The sequence below is a fragment of the Ambystoma mexicanum genome, chromosome 3q, assembly GCF_040938575.1.
Source record: "Ambystoma mexicanum isolate Mex_15411 chromosome 3q, UKY_AmexF1_1, whole genome shotgun sequence".
Lineage (NCBI taxonomy): Eukaryota > Metazoa > Chordata > Amphibia > Caudata > Ambystomatidae > Ambystoma > Ambystoma mexicanum.
The window spans coordinates 1201564762-1201578769 of record NC_090926.1 but is presented as its reverse complement, the minus strand read 5'-3'; the positions used below and the strand labels follow the sequence as shown (position 1 = coordinate 1201578769).

At 44.3% G+C, this 14008-nt stretch overlaps 1 protein-coding gene across 3 annotated transcripts in view; it reads left to right on the top strand.

Annotated features, from left to right (window-relative positions):
- Window positions 1-13585, top strand: part of LOC138447749 (sphingosine 1-phosphate receptor 2-like) — a 474685-nt gene extending 461100 nt beyond the window's left edge. For all 3 annotated transcript variants that reach the window (XM_069604060.1, XM_069604058.1, XM_069604061.1), the window contains one exon: window positions 6867-13585. In XM_069604060.1, the coding sequence (XP_069460161.1) occupies window positions 7016-8065 (1050 nt within the window). In that variant the 5' untranslated portion in view covers window positions 6867-7015 and the 3' untranslated portion in view covers window positions 8066-13585. The remainder of the gene's footprint in view (window positions 1-6866) is intronic.
- Window positions 13586-14008: the final 423 nt, after the last annotated feature.

Here is a 14008-nt window from a genome sequence, read left to right as displayed (position 1 = left end):
GTCACCAAGAATTGCATATAATGGTGCCCTCTCACAGGCCAGTGTGAAAGGTATTCGTGGAGAGAAACGTCATCTTTCTACCCTACCAATCTCTGTGCTTGCCCGCGTATCTCCGGAGACAATCAACTTTCAGGAGCCGCTCAGGACAAGGTGAAGCAGATGATATTGACCTCGACCACTGTACAACGATGAAGATGTTCTCTGAGCATTGTGGTATTCTCAAAACACGATATGAAGATGTTTCTTTAGAGCAATATATTTGACCACATACATACTTTGTGGTTGCGCCAATGCCAATACACCCTATGGTTTTTCATTTGCTGAAAAAAAGAGATGCTGAGAGACAGAGAGACATATGATATCTAGATTAATACATGGATTCACAATACAACCAGGCAAAGGAGATTAACATGGTGAAGCTCTGTCACAGCGTACGTTTAAAAACTCTAATCCTTCGATGTGCCAAGACCATGCAAGGTTCAATGATAATGGTAATGCCTGCTGTGTGGTAAGGAATTTATAAAGAGCAAGTTTCACCAAAAGGTACCTCGGGCTTTTAAAGATTAGGTGGAACTGTGAGCAGAAGAAGACACTTGGGGTGAAAATTCACAAAAATACGCACAAATAAAATAAAAACTTAGATGATGCAGCTTTCATTTGCACTTGTTTGATAAATACGTGGGTCACTTTATTCTCAAAAGTGTCCTGCACGTTTCAGTGGGGATGGACAGCAGTGCAAAAGATGTGCTGTCATGTCCCTTTGCATACATTAGTCATCATCATCATTCCTTTATTCAGAAATTAGACATTTATGCGAAGGTAAAAAACAATAAGCAACAACAATATCATTTTCAAATCATCATCCCACAAATATCCAAAAAACAGAATACAAACAAGCAGATTACCTAACACATAAAGAAAGAGCTCTGAATGCTATTCTTCTTCCAGCAAATTCAGATGTTTTACTTCTAAAATAGCACATACAATTGATAACATTATCTGCAGCTATTGTTGCATCAGTAGAAATTGCAATCTTAAAAAAACATCAAAGGATCCCTTATATTTAAAATCTTGTTAAAGGCCAGAACTGGTGAAAAAAAAATCTTTCTGGCCTTAACAGTTGAACATGAACTGAATTGCACATTCAATCAAATTAATGCAGATAGGACAATTATCTATGCAATTCATGTTCCATATAGCCTTAAACAAATGACAACAGTAAGATTTTAGTTCTGGATTTCATGTAGAGTATTCTTTTCCTCAGACTGGAAAACCACGTTAGATAGTTTTCACACTCCATTTAATCGTAAGTGCAAATAATTATTATTGTTCTTTTATAACACGCTTCATACCAGAGATTAGTTTCTAAGTAGAGGATCTGGATTCAAACCTGTTTTGTGCTGCGTTGTCTTGCTTCCAAGACAATCACGTTATCCCTGAGCTATCCCCCTTCACCTTTATAACCAGTAGACAAAACCCAAGTGGCTTCACATTTAAAAAGCGATGCATTTGGTGCTCTGTAGATTCAACTAATTCCCATAACACTTCTTTATGGGAAAATCAGGTCAGACAAGACATGTAATAAGTCATAATATTCATGCTCATAGGTGACCGGCTGGAGCCCAAGCTTAAGATGCATGGGTACTGTAGGAGGACCAGAACTTCTCACTTACATGTTTTAAAATGTTTAGTAGCCATTGCTTCCGTGAGAAATGTTGACGAACTGCAAGCTCTTTCTTCGGAAGACCCCTATATCGTCTTCCATAGAGTTTATGTTGTCAAGCGGACTGTGACAACTTTTATTCCTAAAATCTTACCAAATGTTCACTTAAACCAGGAGAATGTCTTGCCGATTTTCCATCCTAGACCTCGCACTTCTTCGGCAGAAGAGATTGTGCACAATCTTTATGTAGCGAGAACTAGACCTTTCAGGAAGGCTAGAAATCTGTCATCGCATACAGAGGTTTTTCTCCTGGAAATAAGGCTACTAAAGCACTATGTCTAGGTGGGTAGTTTCTTACATTTCAAAAGCTTACAAACTTACTGGTCTCCAAGCTCCAGAAAGATTAAGTGCCCACTCTGCCAGAGCTGAGAGCTAAGGTAACATCAGTGTCTTTCCATAGAAATGTCCCTATAGCAGACATCTCTAGGGTCGCTACCTCGGCTATTTCTCATACTTGTTTGAGGCCCTATTCTTTAGACACCTCATCCAGGAGATATGCTCTGTTTGGCCAAAAAGTACTTCACAATCTCTGTGCTTGAACCTTTGCTGGGCATATGCTGTCTCCTCCACTTATTTCATGCATATGGATAGTCTGGTTTCCCATCTATTTTGGAAGGAGGGAGAGCAGGACACTGGCGTATAATAAATCACCTTCATGGTAATTCTAGTACTCCTAGTCCTTGCTCTCTGTCCTTCATAAGGCGCTCCCAACTAAACCACTATGTGCATATGTCGTACCACAACCTCCACAGTGTATATAAGGCTGAAACTGAGAGGTGTCGGTTGGTACGCACAGGAGCGGGCCTCAGCAAGCTCTTGGAGTGATGCACGTGTATACTGAACCCTAGTAAAATCTCTTAAAGTGACAGTACCTTCTTTTGTAGAAGCTCTTTTCCCATCCAGCCTGCTCTGTAGGCTGTCCGAACCTGTTTGAAGGACAGAGCAGGACTAGGAGTTCGAATTAACATGAAGATAATAATTTTGGTATTAAACTATACTTATATATCCATTCATCAAGCCTTCTATAAAGGATCTTACCCCTGATCTTGGCTAAACAATCAATATGTGATGTGGGGCGTAGGCCCCTGGCAGGCATTGTTCATCTTTTTCAAAATAGACACAATTTCTGCCAGTGTCCAAGAGCTTGTTATTGAGTTAAACATATTAATATGGTCAACAAAGATGTTAAAAATGGTATCCAAATCTTCCATTTATTATACAAATGTATAGTCATTTTGTCAGCGCCAGTCACTAGACCTGCCTTTTTCAACAATAAGGTGGGTGAACATCTACTTCAGAGAAAATAACCAGGGGGTCTTTTCAACCTGGTTGGATAATCTCAAACAGTTTGCCACCCCCATAAAGTGCTTCAAAATGAATGTGCCAGAGGTCAGAAGGGTAGTATTTTCCTGGGGATCATTAGTTGTACGCCCTCTGGCAACAATAGATCAGACAGCCTGCTGGTCTTTTTTCAGAACCGCGGTTATCCAAGAGGACCATTCTAAATCAATTGCCTTTTTTATAGACTTGATAAGGGAGCTATATTCAGCTATGAGTTGAGAAGACACAGTTAGGTTTCCATTATCAGTGGTCTTCCTCTTTTAGCTATTCTGCAGCCATTGGCAAACCAACTGTTACAGGTAGAATGATTTATTTGGAAGTCCTATATGGAGCATGGCAAAAGCAACCATTGCCTCTCCTGTGGAGCTATAGGTCTTCTCGATGTCAATTAAATGGGTGCTTATAGTCTTGCAGAATTGTTCTAAAACTTGTAGGACGTTTCTGTACATGAGGGAGAACTTGGTCTTTAAATCTATCAAGCTCCACTTATCACATACTTTGGGTTCAAAACCTTAGGAAGGTCACTGGTACCGACCTGGAAAGACATATCTCTAATAACTGGATCATGGTCAGCTAGTAATGACTCTGGAATCTTGTACCATAACCCAAGAGCCCAGATCTGTCAGGATTTTGTCAATATGAGAAAGCCCTGGACCCATAGGGGTAAGGGGGTTTTGACGGTGGGGAGAAATGTCAGACTGTATTTAGGTACCTTCTTAAGACACTTTACAATAGATTTTCCCTTAGAGATCAGCAGGACAAAACAATAGACCTGCCACAGTTTTGGGAAAAAGTCAGCTATGCGCTCCTTTTAACACACAGGTGCACAGGCGCCGCAAGACAGACAGCTAGTCCACTGGATGTTCCGAGGGAACCTTTATGAAGAGATCCAGACTAAGGTTTGATAATCAGAAAACCAGGAAGACCAAATGGCTTCATCAGGGGTTGGGCGGAGTGGCAAAAATGCAGTGGTAACGCTATTACCGCCGCATTTCCGCTCAGCCCAATCCCGAATTTGGACAGAAAGTGGAAGGTTTACCACCAGCTTTTTGCTGGATGTAAAATTCTTCCCTTTCTGCCCATTTGCAGCGCTATTGCCGCAGCGCCAATATCGCTGGGGGTAAGGTCGTCATTACTGCCGCATAGTCCTATGGACGCTACAAAAAATGGGGAGTAGCAGCCTTACCACAACTCTGGATCCGGCGCTAATAGCGACGAACCCAGTTACGGTAAAGCTATTTGCTTTTGCAGTATCCCAGCACATTTACCACTGGGATACCGCCAAGGCCGTGATGCAGATCAATAGTAGGAGCGGGGCATCATACCCCCACTACTTCTTGAAGCAATTACGTTTTCGGACTCAGCGACTGTTACTCGGACTATGGCTTAGAAATGGTGGGTGCACCACAGGGACAGGTACTCATGGTGGTGGCTGCTCCATAATTCAGCCCAGTAACAACAGTTGAACAGGTGAATTTGGGTGAAGGGTTTAGGACTGCGCTGAGGGTGGCGGCTAGGTATCGCTGATACCAACGACCCAGCAAGGACCCAGACACTTAAGGACCAACAAAGAAGACACATGGAGAGATGGTCCACAAAAAACTCGGCACCTGCAAGGACATGACAGAAGCTCTATAGAACCCATGCGCAACCCCTGGCCAGCCCAGGGAAGGAGTGGTTACAGCCACCCAACAAGGAAATAGTCACACAATGGTGGCAATGGCAATGCAAATGACTGGAGGTGATCCAAGCTCAGGCGTAGAAGCAGCCAGTTACAAGGATGTCCACGTCAGGAAGGAGGCATCTGCCATGGGTATTTGAGGGAGAGGGATGCCAGAGGTCCAGCATCTGCAAGGAAGGAAGAGTTCAGCAAGGACGGCCAGTCCTGCCAGCTAGGTGGTAGGTAAGAAGCAAAGGAAGAACCCTGTCAGCCGGAAGAAGAAAGATGCACAGCTCAAATGAGCCAGGGGTCAGCCAGTATGGCCATACCAGTGACCTTATCAGCAGCCCACCTGCACAGCAGTATTTACGTAAGAATCAGCAATGGGCCTGAGAAACCACAGACTATCCACCGGTAAGATAGTCACTCTAGTGCTGGCCGAGGCTAGCCTATCAATCACACTCCAGGCAAGTCACAAAGGTTTTGGCAGCCAGCCAAACAAGTTGGCTGTAAACTCCACCAAACACACAGCTACTTTCACACTGGATGTAGAATGTGAAGTCTAGACGACTTTCAATTAGTCTACATCACTTTTAAACCAAAACGGAGCAGGGCTTTGTAGGCTCAGAATGATCCCAAGTTACCAAAATGGCCAATTAGGTCACGCCTCATGGTCCACGCAGACATAAAAAGCCACAAAACAAAGTGGCCAGGAGCAGAGCTTAAAACATGCATGGTCACCATATAGGTGCATTAGCCAACAATGTGGTAAAGGTGGCTACAAACCCTGTATAGCCAAAGGTAAATGACAGCTGTAACAAGCATAACCCGCAACACAAAGTAACAGTGATAGAAGTACCCTGAACCAAAATCCTGCCCTGCTAGCTATAGTGGTTACTAACAGCACACTAACAAAGGGTTGCTGTGAAAGGAGAACTATTCACAAAAATATCGAAACAACCATAGAAGCCAGCAAAAGTTTTAGGGGCCCCGCTAGGGTAGGGAGCAAGAACTCCAGAAATGAAATTATACCATAAGAACCTACAAATGTGCTATTTATGTGACCGGTAGCAGAGAAGGTCCCATAGTATTCATACAGAATAGGGAGCAACACATGTTATTTTTTTACTAAGATCTGGTTCATTGGGCTCAGGTTTTATTTGTTTCCGTTTATCCGTAGTTCTGCCGCACCACTAGAAACACTTGTGTATAGACGCGTTATGAATGCCTTATCATGTCATATCATATCACCAGTGCATAGTTCTCTGTCCAAACGCATGAGTGCTGAGGTGCCATCTCTGTACTTGTACAATGTGAACCAATAACCCCTAATTGTGCTAATTATGTCTTTATATACATATCAAGAAAGCATTGACAAAGCCAACAATTGTGGCTTTTCTACAGGCATCAATGTTCCCCTAGTTAACATTATAGAATGTATATCTTACAACATATTACTTCTAGTAGTCAGTACCTTCTTTGATGTTTTAACTGAGAGAAACAGAATCGATACACAACCAAAGGGGACTCCCCCCGCACCTCCAGAAATCCCAAACACCCCAATTCACCTGTGCCTGCTAATCCTGGGACCATGTTTCAAACACTCAGATCTCAGGAAAGCGACGCCTTTGAAGTCAGTGGGACGCTGTGACCCTACGTTATTAGGCTTCCTTAATCCCTTTCCTAGATTCAGGGAGCAAATAGCGGTGCCTGGGTGCCCACCTTCGGTAGGTAGGTGACCACTTTTTTGTCTGAGATGGCAACCAAGAGCAAAGCCTGATAATCGCGGCAGGTCGCAAATGTTATGGTATGGCACACCTCAGGATCTCATAAAATGTGTACACGGGGTTACAAGAAGGATGTGGGGGCTTGGTGTGAATTTCCCTTCACTTCTCAGAAGGGGGTCATCTGCAGCTTACTTTACTTGTGAAATGCTACCAAGAATAATTATAGTGCAATTCTGGCAGAAATGGTTTAAATAAGGCTGCTTGCAAACACTAATGTTCTAAACTTCCTCCAGTATCTTGCTAGGAGGACCCAGCTTAAAACAGAGGCTTCGCAGTTGTGTTCATGTTGCAACAAGTATGCCTATTGGCGTCATCCAGCTTGATAGTAATTTTTTGTTTTTCCCTCTCTCTGCAGGTCCGTTGTGCCGACTCCAACACTTAAATGAACGGCAAGCAAGAATGGCTGTTGGCAAGCGCGGCCTCAACGTGGTCAAAAACTGATCTCTACTTCATGTGCACCGACGGACTTTAGAGTCTTCGTCCCCCAAGTCATACAGTTCAGCGATGGGGAGCATATATCAGCACTATTTAAACATTAACAAGATCTGCGAGCATTACAACTACACCAAAGATGCTTCGAGAAAAATGAACACATCCCGACAGGTGGTTTCCATCGCAGTCATCATTGTGTGCTGCTTCATCATCTTGGAGAATCTCCTGGTGTTGGCCGCTGTGTGGAGAAACAAGAAGTTTCACTCTGCCATGTTCTTGTTTATCGGGAACTTGGCCTTTTCAGACCTTCTAGCTGGGGCAGCATTCATTGCCAATATTTGTTTGTCTGGCCCAGCCACCTTTCACTTGACTCCAGTCGAGTGGTTCATCAGGGAGGGCACAGCCTTCACCACGCTTGCAGCTTCGGTCTTCAGCCTTTTGGCCATTGCGATTGAGCGGCATGTGGCCATCACAAAGGTGAAGGTCTACAGCAGGGACAAGAACTGCCGCATGATCATGCTGATCGGGGCCTGCTGGGTCATATCCTTGGTGATCGGGGGTATGCCAATCCTAGGTTGGAACTGCATCAATGACCTGACGCTGTGTTCCACAGTCTTCCCGCTATATGCCAAGAATTACATCTTGTTCGTGGTCACCATTTTTAGCCTCATCCTCTTGTCCATTGTAATATTCTATGTCCGGATTTACTTCATCGTCAAGTCCAGCCATGCAGAGATTGCAGCCCCTCACACCCTGGCCTTGTTAAAGACAGTAACCATTGTTCTGGGGGTATTCATCATCTGCTGGCTGCCTGCCTTCACCATCCTGCTCCTGGACTACTTCTGCAAAGTGAAGACATGCCCCATTCTCTACACGGCTGACTATTTCTTTGGTGTAGCAACGCTAAACTCTGCTATGAACCCCATCATTTACACTCTGAGGAGCAAGGAAATGAGGAAGGAGTTTCTTAGGGTATTGTGCTGTTGGGGCTTCTTGCAAAAGGACAAGCCATCAGAACGTTGCATGATACAGTTGCGCAGCTCCAGCTCCTTAGAACGTTGCACACACAAGCACGAGCTCCCCACTTCCCCGATCATGCGAGACTGTACAACGTGCGTGTAAGACCTGACCGGTGGGATAGAGACAGAGCTGCCGAGTAAGAGAACTCTGCAAAATTGCTTAGAGTGTTTCTGTGTCCGTTTGTGGGCGGCTCGGGGTGCCTGGAGGCCCTTGTCTGGTAGGGTTCGTGGAACTCAGCTCTACAAATGCATTCTCATGGAGGAAGTCACCCTGAGAATGGTATATAGCAGATGCCTGAAGAGGCTGAATGCAAGATGTGAAGCACTTTTGGGCCTGAATTACAGGTCCTTAAATCCAGTGTTCTGCCCCTTATTTGCAGTCCTGGGTATGTGGAAGGGGGCTCTACCAAATATTCTTTGCATGTTAACTGCTGAAACCTGCAAACCAAAGGTACTTATGGTGCATGTATATACCTGTTTTCCATCATAATTTATAAATACCCATAGAATGCGCCCCACTAAATAACCACTGATACATATGCTCCAGGCCCCTTGTCCCATACAGTGTTGTAGGGATCCTTCCCCAACCACACCTTCCGCATTTGTTGATGGACCCAGCCTTCCATCCCATAGCACTTGGAGCACTCCCGGCATCCACTAGGGTCATGTGTGACCTTGCTAAATCAGGTTGGACACGGTCATCAACACTTCATGATGATAAAAGTCTGCCCTTTTCAGAGTCCAGATATGTGTGGTTCCAGTCTCTGGAACATACGGGCAAGGTGTGCTCAGTGAAACTCTCACAGTCTCTGGAACAGCCAGAATGGCTAACAGCAATATGAAAAGCATGCGTTCGTGTGGGAATTTTGATAGATGGATGAACGTACCATACGCAGATATTGAGACGATTACAAGATTTTTGTTTCATGTCTGTCTAGGGGTGCAGGGTTTCTCTTGCGGTTTTGGAGGGCTGGGGGTGAGTTAGCAATCACTGAGCACAAAAAGGCAGCTTTGGCTCCTCAAAGTGCCCCAGAAGCCGACTCTCTGACCTTTTCATGCTCTTAATAGTGATGAAGCAGGATTGAGAAACGTACATTTTTCATAGCCAGGGATAATCCTTACATGTTCCCAGCAATTGCCATCCTAAAAACACAACATTTTTGTTTACAGTGGTAAGGTCATAAAATGGTGTGAGCTCGTTTTGGAGGCAATGTGTCTAAAACAAGAAATTACATAGCCGTGCAAGCTCGGCACAGACATCTGGATATTGGGCCTCATTACGGCCAGTCCAGTCTAGAAAAAAGTGCCAGTAACAACGGTACCTTTTCCGGACTGGCATACTCTGAGTCTGCCAGTAGGGGCAGTGAACCACGGTCAGGCCTCTACCCCTACCAGCAGAAATATCACTGAAGCACTGGCACCGTGTGCTTCAGTATTCCCATTCCCGTAGAGCCCTAATTACTGGAAAATATACCAGGACAGTGAGATTGTGGTTCCATGAGCGAGTGAGAGTTTTCCAGGAGTGAGAGAGTTCGTGTGTGTATGTATGTGTGTTTACAACGTACTTATGTCCACATAGATGTACACATGTGCGCAGAGGAAACCCCTTCCTTGGTCTAATTTATTTTACGATTGTGTTATGATCCACAAGCCGTACTGCTCTTCAAAGAAGTGGGCCTATTTACATACTGTGTATGTAAATACATTTCACATCCTTTCGAGCTGTGTCAGGAAAAGGTTATTTCCTGCAGCAGGAACCTAGCTTAGTTCTGCAAAATTTCTCAGATCATGTTGTTCCGCTCGTTAATTTTTTCTTTTAGAATAGGCTTCCGCAATGAACCAATTGGCCTTCTGCACACATGCTCCGTAAAAAGAAGCCGGGCAAGCGTTCTACTTGCTGGCATGCCTACAGCCACTGTGGTAAAGGGAAGGATTGGCAGGAAGGCGCTGGCACAACTTTTTTCCCCTAAACGTCCACACCTGTTTAACTGGCACGGTACCTGCATTCACAGATGGTGGGTGTCACTGAATCCTGTGGATGACGAGGCGTGCAATGCACAGTGTTGTGTTATACTTTGTGTTATATGTGTTAATGTATATAATTGAAGTTTGTACAGTATGCCATGCCTTGATGTGTATGTGGACTAGGCGTCAACACATACAATATGCATTGTCTTCGTCTGCATGTTAATGAAACGTCAAACGGTACAAGGCCTGCTCTGGCTAGGACTCACAAGGCCTGATTTACAAAGCGTTTTCAATGGGATAGCACCATTGTAAAACACTTTTGTAAATCGGGCCCATAGCCTCTGCGCATTTGCATGGCAATACTGTGGTAGGATTTGATGATGGCCCTACTTTACCTGCAACAGGTCGCACTGTTTAGTAGTCAATGGTTCAAATGAGGTGGGCCCGTGCAAATAGAAACAACCAGAGACGCCTCTGCTTACCCATATCCTTGTGGCTGGGCCTTGTTGCCTGAGCAGGCAACGTGGACAGTTTACTTTCTCTTATCACTGCCAATTAGCCTCAGATCAAAAATGCAACAAAACACCCTCCATTCTAATGCAACGTTTGTGATTCCCTTCCCGAAATCAAACCCAAGAATACCTTGCTGCTGGTCCCCTCATAATCGAGGGTTGGTGAGCATCCCTTTTCAAACTATCTAGGCTAAGTTGGCCCTCGATGTATCACCCCAGCTCCACATTGATATCATTGTCAAATCCGTTGACAGTGTTGTTGGCAAAAGACATGCCATGAATGTTGCTTAGTTACCACCCCTGCTGTTGCAGCGATCTGTGATGCAGCCATTCCATGCGTGTCATGCTTGTGGAACACACCGGCTGAAAACAGTAGCACCCAAATGTCAGGACTTGGTTAATTAAAAAATCTCATCCTCTCTACCTCCCACCCTCTCCTTTTCCCCCACTTGATGCCTTAATACACCTGACTCGTTCTATTCTTCTGCATATTAAAGCTATTTTTGCTGTGGCATTAACCGTTTGCTGACCGGCATCATTTAAGCTTATTCCGTTTTCCCTCCCTGCCCAGATGCCTTCTCTTTCATTCTTTGGTTCTACCCATTAGCCTCCCTTACCTTCTCTGTCTTCTTTCTTTCTCTCTAACCTATCCTTATTTGTTTCCTGACACAAGCCACCTCACTTTTAGTTCCTAGAAGTTCCCATCAGTCTGTAGAAGCAAGGAAATGTCAGGCAAAACACTGATTTCCCCATTGCATTTTAGCAGGGACTGAGATATTTTATGTTACCATTTTAATACAGTGGGTCTCATTACATGTTTGCCTGTATACCACCAGTAATGCCAGCGGGATACCGGCAAACTGTAATACCGTTTCTGCCACTTGGTCTGGTGGAATTACTGACAGATTTCAAGTGGTGGAAACACCAGTAAATCGCCATTCCATGGAGTACCACTGGACTCCATGGGGGGATGTGCCTGTATTACGCGCAGAGTATTACTGGGCCGTTAATACCAGCTTTTTGATGCTAGGGTGGTGGATAGTGAATCCACCAGCCTACCGGCAACTTGAAGTGTGCCAGTGCTGTAACATGGCAGTATGCGGTAATACCAGCACGTTATTACCTCACCGCCACACCCATAAGGAGCCCAGTATATTGTAGTGCAATATATTCCAAAACGCTCTATGTCACACAACTAGACACACTGACATGTGATGTCAGAAAACCTTTGAATGATCATAATCACTGGTAATTGCACTGGGCAGCTGTCATGCCATTGGTTTTAGGTCTGCTGTGTCATTAAAGAAAAGGCCACCCACATAGCGATCAGTCTTGCGTCACAAAACCTATGAGAGCAGTTCAACCCGGACTTCTAAAGAATGCCCCTTCTGCAGGTAAATATAAGCAACTGCAGACTTGTTTCAGCCTTGTTGCCCCTCATCAGCTAGGTGCTACTTGATTCCCCAGGCACAGCGGGTAAGGGGCTTCTATTTAGGATGGCACACTATATTCACCAATAATGTCTGGAGCTTCTTGTGGTCCTCTGTAAAAGCGATGAAAACCCAGGTTTGACCAAAACTGATTTGCACATGATTTTCGTCTTTTGTGATGGCAACATAGGCTAAAAACGTAGTAATGGTACGCTGCCCAGAGCAAATGGCAAGAGTTATGATTAATTCAGAAATGTTTATTTATTGCGAGTTCATCTAGGTCTGTCTTCCAAACCCAGCAAGCACTCCTGGATTATAAGTAGGATATATCGATAACATTTCAAGATAGTTCCAAGACTCCTAATGGATAGTAAGGTTGTTTCATCAGCATCAGGATGCAGTGTTGTCCAGCCACACAAAACCACTAGACCACTCATATATTGACTCTTCCCAGGATGACAAAGCCGGCAATAACCATAGATGTGCACATGTATCTAATTCATTCTGGGCCCCAATGCACTTTACATAGAGTCAGCATTTTACTCATAGCACGTTACTAGCAGCAGGGGGCAATTCCAAAGCTGATTCTGAAGGGAGTCTGCTATGAAATGCCCAGGGAAGAGTCAAAGTACCAGGGCTGGATGGATGCATGGTAAATAACTGTGGTGCGCCTCGTGGTCAGTGCACCTCCACCAGACAAAGATATTGGCGTACATGACATGTGCTTCACCCCCTTCCCTACCATCAATAGGAGCCTCACTCCCCCTGCGTCACCTTCAATCAGAGCCTTACCTCCCCTGCCCCTCATTCAATAAGAGCCGATAATAAGGTCACTTTCATGCAAACATTTACAATAAACACCCAACCCAATCAAATTCTCCGGTGAAGAAGCAGTTACCTACGGTGCGTTTTCTGCATAGGGAGGATGCCTAATTGGAAAAGGAAAGAGTTTCCCCATAAGCCGTGTTGGACCCGTGAAGTAACACCAAGCTCCCACTGGTGCTTACCAGCCTGCAAATGTGGACCTTTCCTCTTTGAAAAAAAGACACTATGATTCACACGAATAAGTATCTTTTTAACATTTCAGCGTAATGTCAGGTTTATACATTTGTCATTCCAATGCTCTAAATCACGTGATTCTGTATTGAAAATCATGTGAAAATCATGTGATTAACCTAAAATCATGGAATTCTGAGATTAAAAAGCACCATTCTCATTTGTTACCTAAGAGTCATTCTTAATCCACGGAAGGTCGTGGCCAAAGATGTCCATACGTATCAGAGTCTAGTGCATAACAGTGGCCGTGATATCCGAGTCCGGAATTCCTTGTCTGTCATCGACTGTCCATTCCGCTGGGTTGCTCACGACGCAGTTGCATTCCCCATCCTCCAGGTGGATCTCCAGCATGGCAGTCTCCCACTATATAAAATGCACGTGATTGCCATAGGGTTCATGAATACCACTCTCACAAAGCAGTATTCCTCTCTGCTGTGCTGTTCTATGGAAACTATCCGAGTGGGTCAACCCTGCAATATATACACTCAACGGAATCCCGCTATCCAGCACATTGTTCCTCAAAACACTACTTTTAAGCTTTATTGTGTAAAATATACTGTTGTCCATGTGTAAAAGCAAAATTGTGTAAAATTGTACAAACGTCATTTTTATACGTGTCTGTTAACCATTGTATTAAATCCTTGCTTCAGTTTGTAATGCAATGTGTGTGTGTTTTAATTGTGAAGAGCCCATTTCTGATCACTCATTAAGTAGTGGGCAAGAAAAGCGTTATCCTACAGCTACAAAACATCCACATTTTGGTGCCATACACAATGTACTGTTGAAGCTGCCACACATATCCCTCACCACGGCATACATCCAATGAAGCTGTGGTAAGTCAGGTAAGTCATGTGGGTCTATTGGGTAAGTGCAGAAAAAGCAAATGGGGTCTCAACTAATAGTCTCTCTCTCGCTCTCTCTCGTTTAAAAAGGTTTGGAAAAAACCCTTTCAACTGAAACGTGAAATTAGGAAAGTCTGTTTAAGCCAGGTCACACATTCCACAATGCCACCTACAAACCATCGCTGGAAGCTCACCTCCAGTTCTGAGGCACAACAGCAAGTCATTTTGGGTATGCAAA